Source organism: Podarcis erhardii, assembly GCF_964252035.2.
Source record: "Podarcis erhardii genome assembly, chromosome: 11".
Classification (NCBI taxonomy): domain Eukaryota; kingdom Metazoa; phylum Chordata; class Lepidosauria; order Squamata; family Lacertidae; genus Podarcis; species Podarcis erhardii.
In genome coordinates this window covers 52,959,473-52,981,772 of record NC_138501.1, presented here as the reverse complement: position 1 = coordinate 52,981,772, position 22,300 = coordinate 52,959,473, and the positions used below count along the sequence as shown (strand labels likewise).

Below are 22,300 nucleotides of genomic sequence, written 5' to 3'. Positions count from 1 at the left end.
CTGCCACTGAGCTACAAAGAATTCATTGTTTTGATAGCAAAAACATGTTCAAATTTACTGCACTTGCTCCTTTAATACTGTGTCTGGAGAGGTTTTGTGATCAAGATGTTAGCTCTTGCTTTAAGCAAGGCAGACTTAAATTGCAACATAATGCGGAAAAAGGTAAGATACAAGTAAGATCCTAAACTAGAGGAAGTGTTTGCCAAAAGGGGTTGGCTGTGTGGGGTTTTTTTTGCATTTGTTTTGGTTTCTGAGGAGTTGCCATTGCAGAAGATCATGTGTTCTACCCAGTGTGTCAGTGAGTGTTGGAAGGTTAAGATTTTCCTAAAGTTTATCCCCACCACAAGGTTTTCCAGGCAGGCTACAAATGTCAAGGAGCTATTGCCACTAACTCACTTTAAAGGAGCTAAAGTAAGCGAGGACAGGAGGCAAGGGTTCTTTCTTTGTTTTTCTGGACTAGGGCAGGCCAGTAGGCATCTAGCTAGCTTGCTTGGTGATTTTATGGCACAGCAAACATCTAGGCATATTGTGCCAGAGCCCAGATTACATTTCAAGTAGCCATCTCCAAGTTTCCCTTCCATTCATGCATAAAACTTTGTCACCAGTCATCTCTCATTAATCCTCAAGAGCTTAAAGGGTTCTGAATTGCAAACTTACCCATGATGAGGCACAAAGGAACAGCAGCACAGAAGCTGCCCCTTCTGCTCTTAGTTCTCCATTAAGGGGCAGTGTATAACAGAGGCGCCAAGAGGTAAAGCTTTTGACTTCTTTCAAGTGCAGGCAAGGTGTTCCTCCCTAACAGAGGAAACTGCCTCTGCATAGAATTTTTTGGCAATGTAGAGGTCAGCATAGCCTTCTCCCTAGGGAAACATGCAGCTCTTGTCACCCACAGCTTGAAGTGCTAATTGGGGGAAAGCTTTATCAAATGCCAAGTGGCACACTGACATCCCTAGCTCTGGAGCAAGAACCAAGCAATTATTCAGGCCTTGCTGCCATTTCTTTGTAGACTTTAGGAGAGAGTTTTCGAATACAGCCAGTTTGTTCACTGGGGCAAATTGGAATTTATAGATAGGGCAGTTGGTGTAAGAGGCTTCTGCCACAGCAGCAGCACCTTTAAAAGCTGGTACCGGGAATTTGGGAGACTGGGAGTGGAAATGCATATCCAACCCATGCTTGATCACCAGCCATCAGCCAAATCCTCCTGGCACATTGCCACTTGCCAGGCCTTCTGTGGCAACTGATAATTGCTTCTGGGCAAGTGGCAGGTTTCTATTCTACTAGCTTCCTCACTCAATAAATGCTTAAGGCTCTACCGCAAGCATTCTATTTGACAGAGCCCCCATGTAGTTATCAGAACTGGGAATTGCTACTAGCTGCCATTGCCCCCAGCAGTCAGACAATCCACATCCAGCCACTGTAACGTAACACTTCACAAGAAGCCTGGATACCTCAGTTGGTAAGAACATGGTTCTGATAATGCCAAGGTTGCAGGTTCGCTCCCCATATGAGACAGCCGCATATTTCTGCATTGCAGGGGGTTGGACTAGATGATCCTCAGGGTCTCTTCCAACTCTACAGTATCATGATTCTATGATTCTATGGCGCACATGGAAGCTAAGTCCTCTGAGGCAAAACACATGCTTTGTGCACACAAGCTGCCAGATTCATTAGAGCAGCTCTGCTGGATCAAACTAAAGATACATCTGGCCCAGCATCCTGTTCTCCCAGTGGCCAGCCAGGTGCCTATGGAAAGCTGAGTGCAGCAGTGATTTCCAGCACCGAGAGGCACGTTGCCTCCAGCAGCGGAGGAAAAACACAGCCCTTGTGGCTAGTAGCCATTGATAGCCTTACCCTGCATTAATTTCTCTAATCCTCTTCTAAAGCCCGTTGCTACACGCAAGTCACCATTTCCAGTTAAAGCAGACATTCAGCTAGTAGGAGAGCTATTTCTTGAGGTCTTTTGAGAGCTACTGCTTTTAGAGTAAGTATTCAAAGCAAAATGGACTAATGGTCTGCCTAAGCAGAGGGCAGTTTCATATGTGAGGTCAAATCCATGCAGATTAGAACTGGGATGGGCGTAGAAGCAGTTCTGTCACCATGACACACTTACAAGGGCAAAAGAGGCTACCAAGTCCCAGACAGATAAATGCTCTCAAGGCACAGGGCAGACCAGGAAAGAGATGAAAACAGCAAAGTTTAAATTAGTGTAATGGAGCTATATGTGTGAAACCCTCTTGTGTGATAGTGGGAGTGAGGAACAGTAGATTTTTGGGAAAACAGAAGGGCCTGCTGTGCTTAAACTGAAATAATAAAGAGGGGGAAGCTTAGTTTCAAAAACCCCACCTGGCCCCTTTGTTCCAATTCAAGGGTGCGGGAAAGTAGGCGGGAAGGATTTGGCAATTTAATGGAACAGCAGTATTAAGGCCACATCCAAACAAACAAATGGCAAGGCAGTAAATAGGAACAGGATAACAAAACCAAATGGAAGAGACACCACAGATGTTCAGGCACTAAGCAGACCAGCATTCCTTAACCCAGCTGGCATGAGCCTCCATTAGCAGCAAAGTTTTGGAGTCTGTTAAAGACTAGTTTGTTGCAGCACAATGTTTGACAGTAGTCTATTGCACAGGTCCAACTCAAATGAGTCTCCACTAAAATCTCTCTCTTTGACTCTTAGGACAAAGTCCCTTCGGTTTGTGCTACAAATGCTGCCCTACAATTCACTCAATACCGTGCTATTTCCCAACTAGCTCACAGCACCAACGCATCTGTTTATTTCCATAGTCGGAACCTGACGTCCAAGACATCTCTAAAACTTTCTAAATCCCATGAAAGTGAACACATATTTTCCTTCAAAAGTAAACAATTACAGAGGTGCCCATTAATCCTTAATTTCTACCTACTGTAAGAACTCCAGAACTGTTTCTCCAAAGGATCCTTTTGGATACTGAAGAAGCAACAGCATTCCCTTTCCCAATTTCCCTGGTAACTTGGTGGCAAATATCTTTAGGGGCAGAAACTGTTAAACATGGCTTGCTAAGATAGTATTGACATGGCCTCTGACCTCATCAACCATTTGTATAAAGTAATCCAGCAAATATTTGTACTTCCAAAAACCTTTTGATAAATTCACTTAAACTCCTACCTCAGTAGTCACAGAATAGGGTATGCATCTTGTTAAAGATGGACGATTATTACAGTATATCAATAGCTAGCATCATTGACAGCTAATTGGAACCTCCAGGCAGAGCTAGCATTTTATTTAATTCAATTATTAAGTTATCTAATTAAAAAAATCCTCTAGACAATGAAAAATTTGACTGGCAGATGCTGCACACAAAACGGGGGATGATCACATACATCCCATCCCATTTACAACCTTTCCAGAAGTATTTACTTGATAGCTATTGGTTTCATTCAGGGCAGTTATATTCTTAACACATACTTTAACCTGGAGGATTAACAAATTCATCCACCTTGCAATGCACAATTTTACCCATAAGATTCCACCCAACCAGTTTTGTATTTGGGATACAAGAATCAAAATTCTGCCTTTTAAAAAAGCTGCTCTTTGCTTCTATGCTGTCCTCTCTCTGAAGTGATCAGTGCAGCATGCATGAGTTCTCCCCATGCCATTTCTGTCTTCACAACCACCATAGGGTAACCATTTGCTTCCTGCTCCCTCCAGGATGCCTACTTCTACAGTTCTGAGATAGTACACTTTGGTTATCATTCTGTCTCATGTACAGAGGCTAGCGGAACAACGTTTTGGGAATGTGCTGGGTTGTGGTGAAAGGTGATAAAATTCCAAATGTTTACACGTATCTGATCTTGAACAGCATCGTGTCCCAACCTACTTCTTTCCAAATGTATCCTCCTTGGTAATGGGATGTCATTCCACTCACCACCGTTTTTTGCTCTCTAGTGCCAAAAGTCTTATGACTGAAAATATGACAATTCTCTAGGCAACAAAATATCTGAATATCAAATGATGTAAACAAACAAGGGGTGATAATGAAATTTGCCATTTAATGATCAATTATTCAAAGCATTTCGTAGAACTGTAAAGATAAGCCAATGAGAATATGTTACCTTTTAAAATAAACTCCAGAGTTCTCCTCTCATGATTAGTTTATTCAAAGCCAATGTTAAGTAACAATGTTATTAAAATATGCCATGGCTGCTTAGAAGAGCCAGACAAAATTAAAGGCTAGTCACTTTTTAAATGAGGCTATGGATAGTGCAAAGCAGGGTATGCCTTTTCCTGAATGGGGAATGCTTGTATACCTAGTCTCCTACACAGCTGGGAGAAAGGAAACAGGAGAAAAGATTTCTATCAAGTTAACACTGATACAATTGAGGTTTCAGACCTAAGCACACTTACTAGAATTAGGTCCCACTGAATTAAGCAAGGCTTGCGTCAAAGGAAAGAGGCACTTAAGAAAATTCTTAGTTTCGTGAAGTTGGCCATGTTGCTTTGTGTACTTAGGGATCTCAACAACCAAGCATGTTGAGCATTTAACTGTTCTACAGCTCAAAGATATCCAAGGTATCCCAAATATAAGGTAAAAGGTAAAGGACCCCTGGATGGTTAAGTCCAGTCAAAGGCGATTATGGGGTGCAGCGCTCATCTCGCTTCAGGACAAGGGAGCCAGCATTTGTCCACAGACAGTTTTCCGGATCGTGTGGCCAGCAGGACTATACCGCTTCTGGTGCTACGGGACACCATGATGAGTGCCAGAGTGCATGGAAACACAGTTTACCTTCCTGCCACAGTGGTACTGATTTATCTACTCGCACTGGTGTGCTTTCGAACTGCTAGGTTGGCAGGAACTGGGACAGAGCAATACACCATTTGGGACAGAGCAATACCCCAGAGCTCACCCCATCGCACAGATTCAAACCGCCCAAGAAAGAGGCTCAGGGCTTCCAACCACAGCGCCACACACTCCCAATATACAAAGCTCCCAGCTGAGGCTCAGTATCTGTTACTAGAATTTGCAAAGGACCCTTAACAGCTCATTCACATTCATTTTACAGTTAACTGCAGATGCTGCATCCAACACGTTCCAACCCTATCTGGCTGAATACAATAAAAGGTGGATCCAGGTTACTCAGATTTTAACTTGCAGGTTTTAATGGTACTCAGGGCACCAGTGGAAATAACTTTTTATTGAAGGTCTAACAGGAGATGTCTGAAATATAGCCATTACAACTATACAGCATTAGACAAAAACCCAGTTATCCCTTCCCTTCAAAATTAAATGTGCTCAATTGTTTTCCCTTAAGAAATACAATGTTTAAAACTTCCTCAAAGGTAAAACTCCAGTTTCAGAGATCTGCATGTAGGCCTGGTACATGGGTTATAGTAAAATTCACGCAACACCCACTGGAACTAAGCACACTGTCTCTCTCTACACCGGAGTACAGGGTAAATAGCACAATGTGGCAAGGATGATATGGGAATACTTTCCCGCTCAGCCTTGAACGATGACAGTTTTCTTACACTTGGTGAAACTACTTAGTATGTAGGAGGGAATGCCCCCTCAACATTTCCCCCATGGTTTTCATATGTCCTTTAAGAGTTTGACATAAGAACTGAGGGGAAAGGGACTTTACTTCTGGTTGAGGTGTTGGACTATGTGAGGAGACTGTGCCCAACACTATTTTGTGCTTCCAGAATCATGAGGTGGCACATACATAGGACATTATATGCCACTGTTCTAAATACTCTAAGAGGAGCTATAGCCCACAAATTATGAAGATGGTGAAAGGGGCGATAAAGGGGGTGGGCAGAGAACCAAGACAACAGATAAAAAACGCCACCTCTCACACTGCCATGCAAATGGGGAAAAATAAAACAGGGGAGCCAGACAGTGTTTAGTGATTAGGGGCAGGGGTTCAAGATTATGGAGAAGCTAAATCAATCCTTAGGGATGTGTGAGCAAGAGAAAAGAGTTGCCCTTAGATGAATGGCAGTGACAGGGAGCAATGTCTGGGTACTCTACTGCCCTGCATCTACTGAGAAAGTGCTTTTTAGTGGGAAAGAACAGAATGCGTCCTAGGAGACTACCCTACATAGAGACAAGTTATAGAAATATGGAGGTTTTCACATGAGAAGGAGAAAATAGGCAGGACCTGAGATGCTCAAAGAAATCTGAAGCATAAAGGAGAGAGTAGTGAAGGTAGAATCCCCAAGTGTCAGCAGGAGATTTCTGCAGACAAAGAAGCATAAACAGTGGCAGTATTGTTGAAAAAAACAGAAAGATGTAGAGCAATTTGGGGGGGGAGGGGCAATTTTGAACAGGAGAGAGAAGGTGTGTGGGATCATGGCTGCGGTGCTGGCAAAGGCTCCGTTTAGAGCAGCGAGTTAGTTCTAACCTAGAAGAAATTCACTGCTGCTGCTTACATAACAGAGCATGCTGCAAAAAAGGGGGTGGACACATCATCCTCAAATATAAAAAAAGAACTTATCAGGGCAACTTCACAGGAGCTCCTACAGAAGGTTTTGAATACAAGGCACTTTCTAGCACCACTTGTGCTCCAGAGGTGGAGGGGGCACAGAAGTGACCCCCTCCGCTCACCTAGGGGCATAGCTGTCAACGTTTCCCTTTTTTAAGGGAAATTCCCTTATTCCGAATAGGATTCCTCGCAAGAAAAGGGCAAAGTTGACAGCTATGCCTAGGGGACTGTGTCCCAGTTAGGACTCCTGTGGGTGGATGGGGGGGGGCGTAGGCAAGACTGGGCGGGCGAGGGGGCTATATGTGTGCCCACCCCCCTCGCCGGGGAAGAAGGGGTCCCGCTCACCTTGAAGTAGCCTCCCTCGTAGAGGGTGTTGGGCGGCCCGAAGATGGCCACCTCCCAGTTGTAGAGGTCGGACTCGTCCACCAGGGTGATGCGGAAGCCCTCGACGGGCTCCTCCTGCAGCCCCTTCAGCTCCAGCATCAGCGCCTTCTGCGAGCTGCTCACCTGCTGCTGGGCCATCGCGGCGGCGGCGGCGGCGGGCGAGGGCGAGGGCGAGGGCGGCGGAGGGGCGGCGGGGCGGGCGGGCGAGCCGCCGAGGGGCAGTCAGGGCCGGCCGGCCCGCGGAGACCCCCTGCAGCTGCCGCCCCCCTCCGCCGCCCGCCCGCCCGCCCCGGGGCCCCCGCCCGCCCCCCGGGATCCGGATCCCCCGCCCGCCCGCCTCGTCGGCCTCCCTCAGCGGCGGGGGCGGCTCCTCGTCGCGAGGCCTCCTCCTCCTCCTCCTCCTCCTCCGGAGAGGGGCTCCGCGGCGGCGGCGGAGGCAAGGCCTGCGGGGGCTCCGGCCAGGCCTGGGCCCGGAGGCCTCTGAGGGGAGGAGGAGGAGGAGGAGGGTGAGGGAGGCCTGCGAGGAAGGCTTCTCCTCAGACGCCTCGGGACTCGGTGACGGGGAGAAGCGGGGCCCGCTAGGCCGGTCGGTCGGTCGGCCAGCCGCCCGCCGGACGGACGGACGAACTGACGGACCCTCAGGCCTCGGCCTCGCCTGCCTCCCTGGGCGCTCTCTCCACACGGGGACAGACGGACGGGCGGACAGACGCGCGCGCACGCGCACACACACACACACACACACGGCCGCCAGCAGCAGCAGCGCCGCGGCCGCCGCTTCCTTTTGTGACGGCGCCGCCGCTCGGCCAGTGACCTCAGCGCGCAAGTTCCACCGCACGCCCCGCCCCCGCCGGTGTCGTCATCAACCCCCGCCGTCGCCTGCCGCTGCTGCTGCTGCCGCCGCTGCCCCGACACATAAGCCGCGCCTTCCCTCGCCCCGCCCCCAAATGAAGGTCTGCGACTGCTTATTGGCCCGATTTGGAACGCCCGCCTCCTCCTCCTCCAAGCAGCTCGGCGCTCGCACTGCCCATATAAGGCCTCGGCCATGCCTCCTTCTTGCTTATTGGCTCGATATGCAACCCCGCCTCCTCCCAATCCCGGAGCTATTCCCCGATTGGGCGCGCCGCCGGCAAAACTACGCGACCCACGCATCCTCTCGGAAACTTAAGGCTTTCCTCCAATCTCTCATGATTGGTAGCTGGTTGCAAAGCCACGCCTCAGCTCCCTCCTATTGGGTAACGTTTGCAGTTGATCCCGCCCTTCTCACCGGCTACGTTCTTCTATTGGCTAAAGGACCAACCGTATATATTATGTAGCTATCCCGCCCTCTGGGGCAGCGCCTTCCACCTCATTGGCCATGGTGTCTCTTTTCTAACTTGCTGCCTCCCTTGTCTATTCCCTGATGCGGAACCAATCTCTTCCTTAGGTCCATCCTTTCTTAAAGGGGCAGGGCCATTATTTCCTTCCTGCCTCCTAAACAAAGCCTTTTCCCATCTCCCAGGATATATGTAAAAAAGTAAATTGAGAAAGTTACTAAGGAAATTGCATGATGATGGGCTGTTTGCTACAGAGTCTTACTGCACTGAGTTAGTCTTGTCCATTCATAATAATAATAATAATAAATTTTATTTATATCCCACCCTCCCCAGCCAAAGCCGGGCTCAGAGCGGCTGACATCAAATGTATAACACATTAACATAAAATATATATATATATATATTTACTGCACTTCTCTAATGGTTCTCTCCCCCTCTTCACTGAATCCCAAGAAAAACAAGCCTGTGAGGCAGGTTAGGCCAAGAGACAGTGGCTGCTACAGGACAGTGGAGGGTCTATGTCCCATATGTATAGGAGGATCAGTTGTTGGGAAGTGAGAAATGTCCCCATTATCATCTGAGGAATATTGGAGGATATTATATAGAGCTTTTATATGCCTGTTGTCTTTGTCCATGGAGTTTTCTTGGCAGGGATACTGGAGTGGCTTGCTGGTTCCTGCTCCAGGAGATATGAAAGGAACATTTCATACAAAGATTACCATAATAAAAGACAAAAGTGGAAAGGACCTAACAGAAGCAGAAGACACCAAGAAGAGGTGGCAAGAATACACAGAGGAACTATTGTAGCACCCTGCTTGTGGTTAACGCTTAGCTGGAATGAAATATTCAACGCAGCAATAGAGAAATTAAAATAATAATTTATTTGTCGGACAAATAAATATGAGGCACAGTGGTATATGGTTACCAAGCTCTGGCCTGGCCTCCTGCCATTCTGGCCAGCACTTATATTTCCTTAATCCAGCCCCCTTGCTCCTCCTGTGGCTACCTCTGTCCAATCAGCCTGGTTGAAATTCCTATTGGCTGTTTGCTAGAACCAATCACAAAAGATACACCCATTTCCCTTCCCTTTTATGGGAAACAAAAAGCTATATATTCTTCTATCTATAAATGACAAATAAGTAGTAATATATCTTACACTTGTCTCAACAAGGAACCTTAATTACCAGCTCACCTCTTGCCCTCTTGCCTTCCAAAACAGATGGTTAATCTTAACTTTTTATCTTAGACAGATGTCAAGGATCTTAAGTTCACATCATCATTGAAAGATCTCCTTCTTTTGGAGGTCTCTAAACAAAGGCCTGACAACCATATGTGTGCTCTAATGATGTTTCCTGCTTGGCAGGGGGGCTGGGCTGGTGGCTGATGGCCCCTGTGATCTCTTCCAACTATATGAAATAAGAATCTAGCATAAGGATTTAACATTTCTTAGTTTCTAAATCCTTTGCATAATTACATTTAAGCCAATATATTTAATACATTATCATAAATAACCTTCTAAAAAGAAAAGAAATCTTAAAAGGATCTCAGTTTAAGAAAGAAACAACTTTAGAAAAAGACTTCCCTCCCTTTCTGCCAGCCAGACCAGTTGCTTTTCAATTTGCTCTTGACCTTTTAACCTTAGGAAAATATGGCTCAAGTTTAATGGGAGGCACATGGTTTTATTTTACTATTTATCAACTCTTAATTATGTTTATCTCTGCTTTTTTATCTTCTGTAATATGTAGGGTCAGTGTAACCTTGGCTCTCAGCCTGTAATTCCCTTTTTGACTTTGAGAATTGTTTTCTGCTATAAATCAGGGGGCCCCCTTGTCTAGGAGGAAAAACATTGCCAAGGTTCTTAGGCAGCTGGTCTTCTGCCTGGCATAAACATTTGAAAATCTTTAAGCTTTTTAAGATACAGGCCCTGATCGAAATATATAAGCTTTGATAAAAATGCAGGCTTATGATTAGATGCCTCACTATACCAGAAAGAAATGGATGTCTCGTATACCCCAGGTAGTGTGATTGCTGACCTTGAGCCAGACATCCTGGAGAGTGAAGTCAAATGGGCCTTAGAAAGCACTGCTAATAACAAGGCCAGTGGAAGTGATGATATTCCAGCTGAACTATTTAAAATTTTAAAAGATGATGCTGTTAAGGTGCTACACTCAATATGCCAGCAAATTTTGAAAATTCAGCAGTGGCCAGAGGATTGGAGAAGATCAGCCTACATCCCAATCCCAAAGAAGGGCAGTGCCAAAGAATGCTCCAACTACTGCACAATTGCACTCATTTCACACGCTAGCAAGGTTTTGCACTCATTTCACACGCTAGCAAGGTTATGCTTAAAATTCTACAAAGCAGGCTTAAGCAGTATGTGGACCGAGAACTCCCAGAAGTGCAAGCTGGATTTCGAAGGGGCAGAGGAACCAGAGACCAAATTGCAAACATGCGCTGGATTATGGAGAAAGCTAGAGAGTTCCGGAAAGACATCCACTTCTGCTTCATTGACTATGCAAAAGCCTTTGATTGTGTCGACCACAGCAAACTATGGCAAGTTCTTAAAGAAATGGGAGTGCCTGATCACCTCATCTGTCTCCTGAGAAATCTCTATATGGGACAAGAAGCTACAGTTAGAACTGGATATGGAACAACTGATTGGTTCAAAATTGGAAAAGGAGTACGACAAGGCTGTATATTGATGCTTTTGAATTATGGTGCTGGAGGAGACTCTTGAGAGTCCCATGGACTGCAAGAAGATCAAACGTATCCATTCTTAAGGACATTCCATTCTGGAAGGACAGATTGTGAAGCTGAGGCTCCAATACTTTGGCCACCTCATGAGAAGAGAAGACTCCCTGGAAAAGACCCTGATGTGGGGAAAGATTGAGGGCACAAGAAGAAGGGGACGACAGAGGACAAGATGGTTGGACAGTTGAAGGAGGTGAGGACAGGTGACCCCACCTAGGCCTGAAGTCACCCCCCCCCCTCAATAATCACCCCAGGCCTCAAAACTGTCTAAAATTCCTTTTGTCTTCTAAAAATCCAAAACAGCTTTTCTCTGCTCTTCTCTGCTTTTCTCACAAAATGCATAGGAAAAATGTTATTCTTTTATTAGTACAAGAAGGCTTCAAAAGGCTAATGAATAGGCTCTGTCATTGCCAAGAATACTCAAGCCTGAGAACTGACTTTTATCTCATTCAGTTGCAACATCTTTGGACATGCTGAAACTCCTTGGCTTCTCACCCCCCCTTTCCTGGGAAGAGTCCCAAGACAGGAGCTTTCTGTTCATGCTCAGGAAACTCACTCAACATGGGGCAGGACTCTCGAAGAGGAGGAGAAAGAGGAGAGAACTGGAAGGGGAATATATGCTCTGTGCACGTGACTGTGAACTCGTGCTTGTTTGTGAACTATCACACTTGCTCCTTCTACCAGTTCATGGATGGTAGAAATAAAGCTTTTTCTCCGAAACTATTCCTTGAGTGTCTGTTGACTCCCATTTTCCCTTTCCCGGGCGCAATATTTTTCCCACCCGAGGGCAAAGCCTCATAAGGCTACACAGTGTTCTCGAAGCTACAAACATGAGTCTGACCAAACTGCGGGAGGCAGTGGAAGATAGGACTGCCTGACGTGCTCTGGTCCATGGGGTCGCAAAGAGTCAGTCACAACTAAACGACTAAACAACAACAACAATATAGAGCTTTATACCCCAGTAGTGAAAATCCAATTTCAGGAGAGGTGTACCATGTCATCAGAACTTTGCCCTAGAATGCAACTGTGCAGCATCGTTTTGCACTACCTGAACCAGGGGTAAGCAACCTTTTTCAGCCGTGGGCCGGTCTGCCGTCCCTCAGACCATATCGTGGCCTGGCCAATGTTTTTTTTGGGGGGGGAGGAAAGAACAATTTCCTGTGCCCCACAAATAACCCAGAGATGCATTTTAAATAAAAGGACACATTTTACTCATGTAAAAACACACTGATTCCCGGACCGTCCGCAGGCCAGATTGAGAAGGCGATTGGGCCGCATCCAGCCCACGGGCCTTAGGTTGCCTACCCCTCACCAAAACCTTCCAGACCAAATTCAGGTGCCCCCTTTATAAGAGGTATGCAGTACAGACATAAAGGAGATGGCCTTCTCAATAAAAGTGGCTAGCAATGGGAAATAAATTATATTCAGTTCACATTTAAAGCCCAACCTATCCAATTTGCACTTTCTGAAACCATATGAGAAGCAAAGAACACCACGCCATCCAAATTTGCACTTATTCAAATTTTACAGAAAAGTTTACAGAAATGTACTGTATATGTTAGGAGAAAGATAAAGATATTAGCAGGTTTTTTTAAAAAAATGCATTCTATTAGGAGAAATACATGTAGCAATTTGCATTAAAATGTCAAGCATTAATGTGGAGAGCTGAATGTAAGATTGGAATAATGAAAAGCTGAGAGTGCTGAAATTGACAGATCCTTTCAGCCCTAGTGGTGACACCCAAATTATGGAATTGACCCCCCACAAAAGAAGTCTCACCCAGCATCCATGTTGCAGTTTTTCCAGCACCAGTCCAAACCATTTTTATTCACCCAATAATTTGATTTGATTTTTTGTCGTTTCTAGTTCTACCCCCAGAACTCACCGTTCAGTGAAACCTGGGACACCCAACAATAATTTGTTAGGCGTCCGAAAGAAAACTTAAGCGCTGGGCCCAATTATATTAAATGGTCAGCAGTTGAGATACCCAGAGAAAGGGATTTGAAATGTACCCACCATATTAAAGCCAGTTAATTGGACGGAACAATTTCAGAGAGAAGCAGAGCTGTGCAGCATTGTACTGGATGTACTGGTTCATTAAGCCTACAGGCTGTTCTGAATGCAAGTCATAACTTACATAACTCATGTCATAATTGACATGAGACCAAGCACTTTGAAGAACAGAAAGCCACTTATGGCGAGAGCCCCATATTTCACTTGCGAATAAAAGAGCTTGTGATTCCTCCTTTCCCCTCCCATCTTTGCGTCCTTTGTCTTGTGGCCTTGGGGCAGAGCTCATCTCAAGAGCTTACAGCTGCTCCCTTATCAGAACACAGACGCCTTGTTCATGTCGCCTCAAGGGCCCTTGGCTGAAGCTGAACAGCCGAAGGTTGTTTGCCGATTGCCTCTTTTTCTTGAGGAGCTTGTTGTGTACTGAGTCAAAGGATTTTATATCTGTATTATTATTGTCTGTATTTGCATTAGGGTAAAGTAACTGCCTTTTGGTTCCAGAGGGTACAGCTACTATTGGTTCATTTAAGCGGCTGTATTTGGATCCTCTGTCTTATTGGTGGCCTCCAAAAGGCAGGACTGTGATTGCCTGATATTGTTCCCTCCAAAATGTATCCTTTCTCGCTAGTTCCCTGTCCCTATAAATGTAGCTCTCCCCTCCTCAGTCTTCAGTCTTGTTGCGTTAATAAAGAAGTGTTACTAGAGACCTGTCTCCAGCATATGATGTCACGAGAGCTGAAATCACAGACCCCACGTCCCAACAGAGCTCATCTTCCTACCCTGCAGCTCAGTGCCCAGCATGGGGGTCAATCATTGCCCCTTCCCAGCTTCAGAAGTATCATTAGCTTCAGTCTCCACACATACGTCCTCCTCTCACAACAGCCCTTCTTGGATTTTGACAGTGATTTTAAACATGTTTGTCCATCAATCCTCTTCTTCAAACGTCATTTCTCCCCTCTGTGCAACCACAGATCCTTGAGCACATTTTCCCTAATGTGCTTCCCAATGAGTGTTTATTGTGGGATTGGGGTGTTTTTGTGCTGGTTGTGCCTCCTAGTCCCACCAGGTAGCTGATGGGTCTCAAACCCTCTATGAGTTAGGGACTTCCCCTGCATGCGAAGACAGGCTCCAACGGACTTGTCCAACGATCAAAAATGGCGGATTCTTAATGTGCTGTAGAGGGAAGTAAGGGGCAGATGGGGCTTGTAAACCTGGGAAGGAGGTAAACTTCTAGCAGAAGGAAAACTTTTATCCTAAATCTCTGCTGCCTTGTGGGATAGCTTCTGGAGAAGAAAAGGCTAAGAAGTAAACCCTATGCAAATCCAGAATGGAGTCCCCAAGGCAGTGGGATGGCACCTTGTGCGCCCCCTTCTGGCAACTCCTGCAGCCAACAATGTCTAGGCAACACGATGACCATATACATACGTAATAGACAATCTTTATAGAATTCCTTCAAATCATAAAAAGTTCAAAATGAAATCTTTTCTCTCAAAGTCTCTGAAAATCTTTAAATGAAGCAAGGTACCAAACTTTGTACAGTGGAAGACAAGCTGTGAAGCTTTGTGTATTCAACAATGATGTCCAACATTGAACAGTAATTCCGGATATTGACTAGTGTTTTGTAGAATTCTTCATCAGCGTGGTGGGTGGATATAGAATGCTTCATAAACCCATCTTACTTCGAATGAATGTATATAAATGAAAATATCAAATTTTGTGGAGCAGTGCTCATGTAATAATGTAGTCACTGCTCTGGTGCCAAACGTCTTGCTCTGCTTTCTTTTGGTTCACAAGGGAGACGAGGATCTTTTGGTCTGGGCAGACCAGGACCTCCACGCACACTGCCCAGACTTGCGCCTCAGGGAGTTCCCTTTGGTGCTGCTAACACAGCGGTTTGACTCCATCCCAGAGGCGCATTCCTTTGTCTTTTGAGGCAGATGCCAGCCTCAAGGTGCCTCCTACCTTCCACCCGCAATTCACTTTAAGATTGCCCCATATTTCTAGTCCTCCATCCTTCCCGGCCAGAGAGGTTACCTCGTTCCCGTCAGGTTCCTAGTACAGTCATACCTCGGATTACAGACACTTCAGGTGGTGCGTTTTCAGGTTGCGCACCGTGCCAAACCCGGAAGTACTGGAAAGGGTTACTTCCGGGTTTCGGCACTCATGCATGCGCAGAAGCGCTAACTTGAGCTTTGCGCATAAGCGCCGAATTGTGACCTGCGCATGCGCAGTGCTGCGGGTTGCGAACATGCCTCCTGCACGGATCACGTTTGCAACCCGAGTGTCTGAGCCTGAGGGCAAGCAGGTGCCAAACGCTTTGACAGCTCAGTCTCTAGGCTTTCCAAACAGTGTCAAGCTCTCTCCTCTGAAGTCTGATTCTTTTCTTTATGTATAAGAACAAGCATTAAAGAGGCCTCCTAACCCGCTCACAGGTCCTTTATAATACCAGTGGTAACAGCTGGCCCTGGATAATATTAACCACTCTCAATTTTACCCGTGGACTGCCATGCTGTCGGTTAAACCACAGAGCCTAGGACTTGCCGATCAGAAGGTCGATGGTTCGAATCCCCGCGACAGGGTGAGCTCCTGTTGTTTGGTCCCAGCTCCTGCCCACCTAGCAGGATGTCAAAGTGCAAGTAGACAAATATGTACCGCTCCAGCAGGAAGGTAAACGGTGTTTCTGTGCGCTGCTGGCCACATGACCCGGAAGCTGTACGCCGGCTCCCTTGGCCAATAAAGTGAGATGAGCGCCGCAACCCCCGAGTCGGCCACGACTGGACCTAATGGTCAGGGGTCCCTTTACCTTAAATTTAAGATGTATTTTAATTAATTGATCGCCTCTTTTTATGTTCTTATGTTCTTTGTATACTGTGTTACAGCGGTACCTTGGGTTACATACGCTTCAGGTTACAGACTCTGCTAACCCTGAAATAGTACCTCAGGTTAAGAACTTTGCTTCAGGATGAGAACAGAAATTGTGCTCCGGCGGCGCGGCAGCAGCAGGAGGCCCCATTAGCTAAAGTGGTGCTTCAGGTTAAGGACAGTTTCAGGTTAAGTACAGACCTCCAGAACGACCTCCAGTCCGCCAATTATTTTGCTTGTTATGAAAGACTATTGCACGGATTTAAACCGGGATCACATGTCCCGCTCCCTCCTCTTATTTGCTGCAAAACAGAACGGATACAATTTGGGAAGTAAAGTAACATCCTATTTCTGGTTGGGACACTTTCAGCAGCGGAGGGAGAAGGGAAAGCATCAGAGCAGCCCAGCACCTCTGCTACAAGAACTTCTTACAAATAATAATAGTAATAACAATAAACAACAACAACAACAATTGTTGTTGATGTTTAGTCGTTTAGTCGTGTCCGACTCTTCGTGACCCCCTGGACCAGAGCGCGCCAGGCACTCCTGTCTTCCTCTGCCTCCCGCAGTTTGGTCAAACTCATGCTGGTAGCTTCGAGAACACTGTCCAGCCATCTCATCCTCTGTCCCTGTTATGTATTGAAGTTCTTGTCAGTATATGGAAACATCACCGCTGCAGACAGCCAGATTGTTGACACAACATGATGCGCTTATCTCTGGGAAAGAATTTCCCAGGACGTTCACAGGCTGGATAAGTCTTTGTGAAGAGTGTAACTTAAAGCCTGTGCATGTGCAGGAAGTTGGTCAGACTTGCTAGAAGAACTGAACTGAAAGGAAGTGTTTTTCTCTAGTGCTCTAATGTCAGGAATAAACATCATGTAAATAGATTTCTGACTTATTTTCTTTCCCCTGCGTAAGCAGGAGGGAGGGGGTTGTGCATTTTGCCTATGCTTGGGAAAATGTCACCTATCAAAATCTCCCTGGTCTGTCTGGATATCAGCCAGAGGAGGTTACTGGTAGGCAAGCTCCGAGGACAGTGAGAGGGGCCAGCCTCTATGGAGGGGGCTTGCAAACCAACAGTTCTCACCCTGGCCACCAGGAGTATTGTTATGTAGTTTTCACTCAGGTCCCCGTCAGTTATTTTAGGCGGGAAATCCTGGGTTGTTGTTGCTACAATGTTGACAGCCGGCTGCCTATAAAAGTAGGACGGCTGAGCTGTTTGCTGTTCAGTTCTGTTCCAGCTTACAAATAAAGAGCTGCTTTGGAGAAATCGCTGTATCGTCTGCTATGTCTACCCACTATTTAACACTGGCGACAAGGATGGGATCAATGGACATCAGAGCACAGCCAGAAGCGGCCACCCTCTGAGCTGAGCTGAATCACAGAGCTGAAACACTGAGCGAAATCATGGAGCAGAACCAATTCAGAGCTGACCATTCTGGCTAGAGCATAGTGTTCCATCCATCGCCCTCCACATCAGCATCGGAACCATGGCTTCACTCGTGCCTCTACCGCCATTTGCCCCAGCCTCTGAATCATGGGACTTCTACCTTGCTTGGTTCGACTGCTACCTCCAAGCAAATGAGCTGACAAGAGGGTCTGTAGAGCAGAAGCGGGGCCTCTCCTCAGCCTTTGTGGCACCGAAGTGTTCTTGACGGCCTGAGGATTGGTTGCGCCTCTAGCAGTCCAGGCAGAGCCGTGGGACACGATTCAAGAGAAGCTCCGCAACCACTACGCGCCAAAGCTGTCCAAGATTGCTGCCCACCATGCGTTCTACAACTGGAACCAGGCAGAGGGAGAGTCAATTAACAACTACCCCACTGCCCTCTGACAGGCTGCAATGCACTGCGAGTTCCGAGACTTAAGACGATGCCCTGATGGATCGAATCGTCTGTGGAGTCCGGGACATCCGTCTGCAACGGTGTCTCCTCGCTAAGCCAGACCTCACGCTGCAGAAAGCCATTGAGGAGGCCGTGGCCTCAGAAGCTGCTGAACTCTCCGCCCAGGAAATCTGCAAGGCTAGTAGCCCGCGTCTTGCTAGGAAGGAGCCGAGCCAAGCCATTTCAGTGTGGGTCTGCCTGGCTCTCCAGAGATTCAGACCACTGCCGTGCCTGACCGTCTGCCGAGTCCGCTCACAGCGGTTCCTTCAACAGCAGTGGAACCAGGGAACTCGACTCGATGCCACATTTGGTCACACCACAGTCACAACCAGAATTGGAAGGCCACCTGGACTCTGCTACTGGCCCTCGGCGATCCAGCAGGGTTTCCAAGCGCCCAGCGTATTTAAGAGACTATGTTCACTGGACAAACTGCACATGTAAAGCTGTATGGTTAATAGGGTCAATTAATATGCTTATGTGCCTTACTGAAACCAATAAGGGTATTGCTGTATGTAATGGAACCACTATGATTGTAACTAATGCCTTATCTCGGTGGGGAGCGGTGTTATGTATTGAAGTCCTCACCCTGGCCACCAGGAGTATCGTGTATATAGTTTTCACTCAGGTCCAGTTACTTTAGGTGGCAAACCCTGGGTTGTTGTTGCTACAATGTTGACAGCCGGCTGCCTATAAAAGCAGGCCAGCTGAGCTGTTTCCTGTTCAGTTCTGTTCCAGCTTACAAATAAAGAGCTGCTTGGAGAAATCGCTGCGTCGTCTGCTATGTCTACCCACTATTTAACAGTCCCCTTCTCCTTGTGCCCTCCATCTTTCCCAACATCAGGGTCTTTTCCAGGGAGTCTTCTCTTCTCATGAGGTGGCCAAAGTCTTGGAGCCTCAGCTTCAGGATCTGCCCTTCCAGTGAGCACTCAGGGCTGATTTCCATCAGAATGGATCGGTTTGATCTTCTTGCAGTCCATGGGACTCTCAAGAGTCTCCTCCAGCACCAGTATTCAAAAGCATCCATTCTTCGGCGATCAGCCTTCTTTATGGTCCAGCTCTCACTTCCATACATCACTACTGGGAAAACCATGGCTTTAACTATACGGACCTTTGTTGACAAGGTGATGTCTCTGCTTTTTAAGATTAAGATTATTTTTAACAATAATAACAGCAACAGCAATAACCGCTCCTTTTAGGGTCTTCTGAGCCTGGGCAGACCCTGCCGACGCCTCGTGCGACCCAATCACAGCCATACTAAAAGCAGAATTTTTGCTACTGATTTCCGTTCTTTGCGGTGGGGAAGGATCTCCTATGCGTACCCGGAATTCCCCCCGCAATCAGCGAGATGGGCTCCTCTTCATCTTTTCATATCTCTCCGTTCCACGGAGCGGCGCGTCGATAGAGACCGCTGTTCGGAAGGCGCTAGGCGCGTGCGCGTCGACCGTGGGCGTGGCCTCGCGGCCCGCTTTGTTCCAATTGGATGGGGTTTCTTTCTTTTTTTTTTCTCCCTCTTGCGTTTGGGCTGTGTTGTCCAATCAGGAGCCACCCGGAAGTGAGCCGAGGCTGCTCCGGATTCCGCGTGGCTTTGCTTAGTTCCACCCACGTGGAATGCAGGAGGGACCAAGCAGAAGGTGGGTGCCGTGTAACGGGGGGTGGATGGGGGGGGGTTGCGCGTGATCCTGAGGGAAATCCTAAAGCTGTAGAATGGGAAGCGATAACATTTTGTGTTGTGAGCCGCCCTGTGATCTTCGCATGAAGGGCGCCGTGCAAAACTGATGAATAAAATAAATTAAGTAACTGAATAACGGAACTTAGACAGCAATCTAAGTGAAGAAGTCGGATAAAAAAATCGGATAACCTGTCCCTGGTTTACTTCGATGGCATTAAAGAGAGAGAGAGGAGAAAAAAATGATGTCAATGTAGTTTTTATATTGCTTATTATATTAAAACATATCTCTAAGGGGTTTACAGAAAACTGAAACAACAACAGACAAGATAAACAAAAATATTACAAAAATCCCCAGTTATTTGGGCTTCATTGTAACTTTTGTTGTGGAGAGTGTGTAAGTAGTCCCATAAGCAGTGCTGGATTTACGTACAGTGGTACCTCAGGTTACATACGCTTCAGGTTACAGACTCCGCTAACCCAGAAATAGTACCTCGGGTTAAGAACTTTGCTTCAGGATGAGAACAGAAATTGTGCTCCGGCGGCGCGGCGGAAGCGGGAGGCTCCATTAGCTAAAGTGGTGCTTCAGGTTAAGAATAGTTTCAGGTTAAGAACGGATCTCCAGAATGAATTAAGTACTTAACCCAAGGTACCGCTGTATAAGCTAAACAAGCTATAGTTTGAGCCCCACTCTCTTGGGGGGCCCCCAAGGGGAAAAAACCTGGATGTACGTTTCCAGAATATAAGATAAAAACAAATAAAATAAAACCTACATACAGCAACAGTGTTTTGTGTTGTGTAGGCTCCTTTGAGTAATGGGCCCTGCCTGCTAGCCTGCTCCCTAAAATATCACTGGTTTGCTCATTTCTGAAGACAGGAGTGCCTGGCGTGCTCTGGTCCATGGGGTCACGAAGAGTCGGACACGACTAAACGACTAAACAACATATCAATTACTTTGATAAAATACATATTTTGTTATGTGCAAATGACTTTAGCTACCTATTAGGTCCATGTTACCATATAGTGTATATTCAACACAATAAACAGCAACGATTTGTTGTTGACAAAGGGCCACTGGACATATAAAGAGCCCCATTACCTTCCGTAGCTGAGGCCTCATCAGACCTAAATCCGGCCCTGCCCATAAGGAAGATCTTCACCCCACATTCTTATCCAGGGACTGATTGTGTTTATCTTCTCTTGGGTTGAGTAATGGCTGTAGTAGTAGGTGTCCCCAGACCCATCTTTATCCATCCGTTGGGGAGTTGGAAGTATTCTGACAAGTCAATACATGAAAACAATACAATTCAATAAGGTCCTGCTTATTCCATCAAACTTCTGAGCAGGCTTGTACCAAAAAATTAAAATAAAATGACTGTGGGGTTACTTTCAAGGCTGATCTGTTTTCCTTTGGTCTCTCTGCAGATGTCTGAAGAGGCAGAGAGAGAAGCAGGCGTGGGAGACTCCGAGAGAGAAGATGGGGAAGCTCTTGCTAAGGAAGGGAGACCACGAGGAAAGAAAAGGTCTCTTGTTGCTGAGGGCGTCCTGCAACCGGTGAAGCTTTGCAAGGCTGAACTATACAAGCCGCCCACCAACGAGGAGCTGACACGCCTGAAGGAAACAGAGAGCCTGTTTCACTCCAACCTTCTGCGCTTGCAGGTCAGGCTAACTTAGCAGGGTTAGTCCTTTTGTGGGTAGGTGTTGTGGGAGAAGGGTTACTGTAACTAAGACAAAGCCCTTAATTATTTGTACTTGAAAGCACCTGCATGGTACCCAGAATTTTGTTTCAGTCTATGGGCTTCCAGTCACTGGCTGAATATTCAAGACTCCTCTTTCTCCCTCGGTTCTCCAAGTACACTGCCTTACTGAGCTTCCTGCCCCATTTTGCGTAAATGCCAGGCTTTTAGTCCTCTCCTGCGAAGCTTTCTTCTTGCTGTTCTGTTTTACATCCTTCTCAATTCCTCTTAGACCCTTCTTTCATTCTATCTTGTCTCACCGCTATTTATTGTTTTATATCTCGTATTATGTAATGCCCCGTTACCTCACTTTTGGGTTGTTAGTAATAGCAATGAAGTTGTATTTTTTTAATGTGGCAAGTGGCGTCTCTCCTTTCTCCCCTGTGCAGATTGAGGAGCTTTTAAAAGAGGTGACTCTCAAGGAGAAGAGGAAGCAGAAAATCGACTCCTTCCTCCGCGAAATCAATGCCTTGCTGAGCACAGTCCCAGAGACCCCGCAGAGAGACGTATGTCCAAGATGCATGTAGTTTTACAACCCAATCTTATGCATGTTCACTCGGAAGTAAGCCCCCTCATGTTTCATGGGGCTCGCTCCCTAATAAATGCATTTAGGATGGTGGCCTTTGTGGTTGAGGTGTAAACACTTGCTGCAATCCTAGCAGTTTTGTTTAAACCCAACAAACTGTGATTAATCCTAACAGTAGTTTGTTTGAAACAAGCTAACTTCACAGCACGGATCATGAAGCTGGCTTCTTTCAACACATCATGCTTAAGATTAGCCGCGGTTTAGGGTGTGGATGTAACACTGAACTGTAGCTCTTCTGAAGTAGGAGCTTCCAATCTCCTTGCTGCTACCCCAGTGGAGAAGGAGAGCTTAAATGTCCATGTGTGCCTGCGGCAGTAGACTCATTTCCTTCACAGCGAACCATAGTTTACCATGATGTTCAAATGTGGCCACTGAAATAGATTGTACACTCATAACTGTTAGTGTCTTCTTCCCCAGGGTCTCTGGCAAAAAGAGGCTTTTCCTTTTTTTAAAAAAAAAAGAATAATACTTTATTTAGGATTTAACAATAACAAAGGAAAAAACCACAGTAGTTGCTACATCAATTCATTACAATTAACCAATTTTAACAATATATAAATAGTACTAGAAAAATTGCACATCAGTTTTAACTTACTGAAGTTTTCATATTACACTTTTATCTCTTTATCTCTTTCTTAACATATCAAAAA

The 22,300-nt window shown here is 46.3% G+C and overlaps 2 protein-coding genes across 2 annotated transcripts in view; one reads left to right on the top strand and one right to left on the bottom strand.

Moving 5' to 3' along the window:
• The window catches only part of UBE2R2 (ubiquitin conjugating enzyme E2 R2), a 54,479-nt gene extending 47,466 nt beyond the window's left edge, over positions 1–7,013 (bottom strand). Inside the window, exon 1 of the mRNA XM_081881703.1 lies at positions 6,808–7,013. Within this exon, the coding sequence (XP_081737829.1) occupies positions 6,808–6,984 (177 nt within the window). The 5' untranslated portion in view covers positions 6,985–7,013. The remainder of the gene's footprint in view (positions 1–6,807) is intronic.
• Positions 7,014–19,181: 12,168 nt separating this feature from the next.
• NOL6 (nucleolar protein 6) overlaps positions 19,182–22,300 on the top strand; it is a 63,836-nt gene continuing 60,717 nt past the window's right edge. The window contains exons 1-3 of the mRNA XM_081881747.1: positions 19,182–19,293; positions 20,754–20,987; positions 21,454–21,570. Of these exons, the coding sequence (XP_081737873.1) occupies positions 20,754–20,987; positions 21,454–21,570 (351 nt within the window). The 5' untranslated portion in view covers positions 19,182–19,293. The remainder of the gene's footprint in view (positions 19,294–20,753; positions 20,988–21,453; positions 21,571–22,300) is intronic.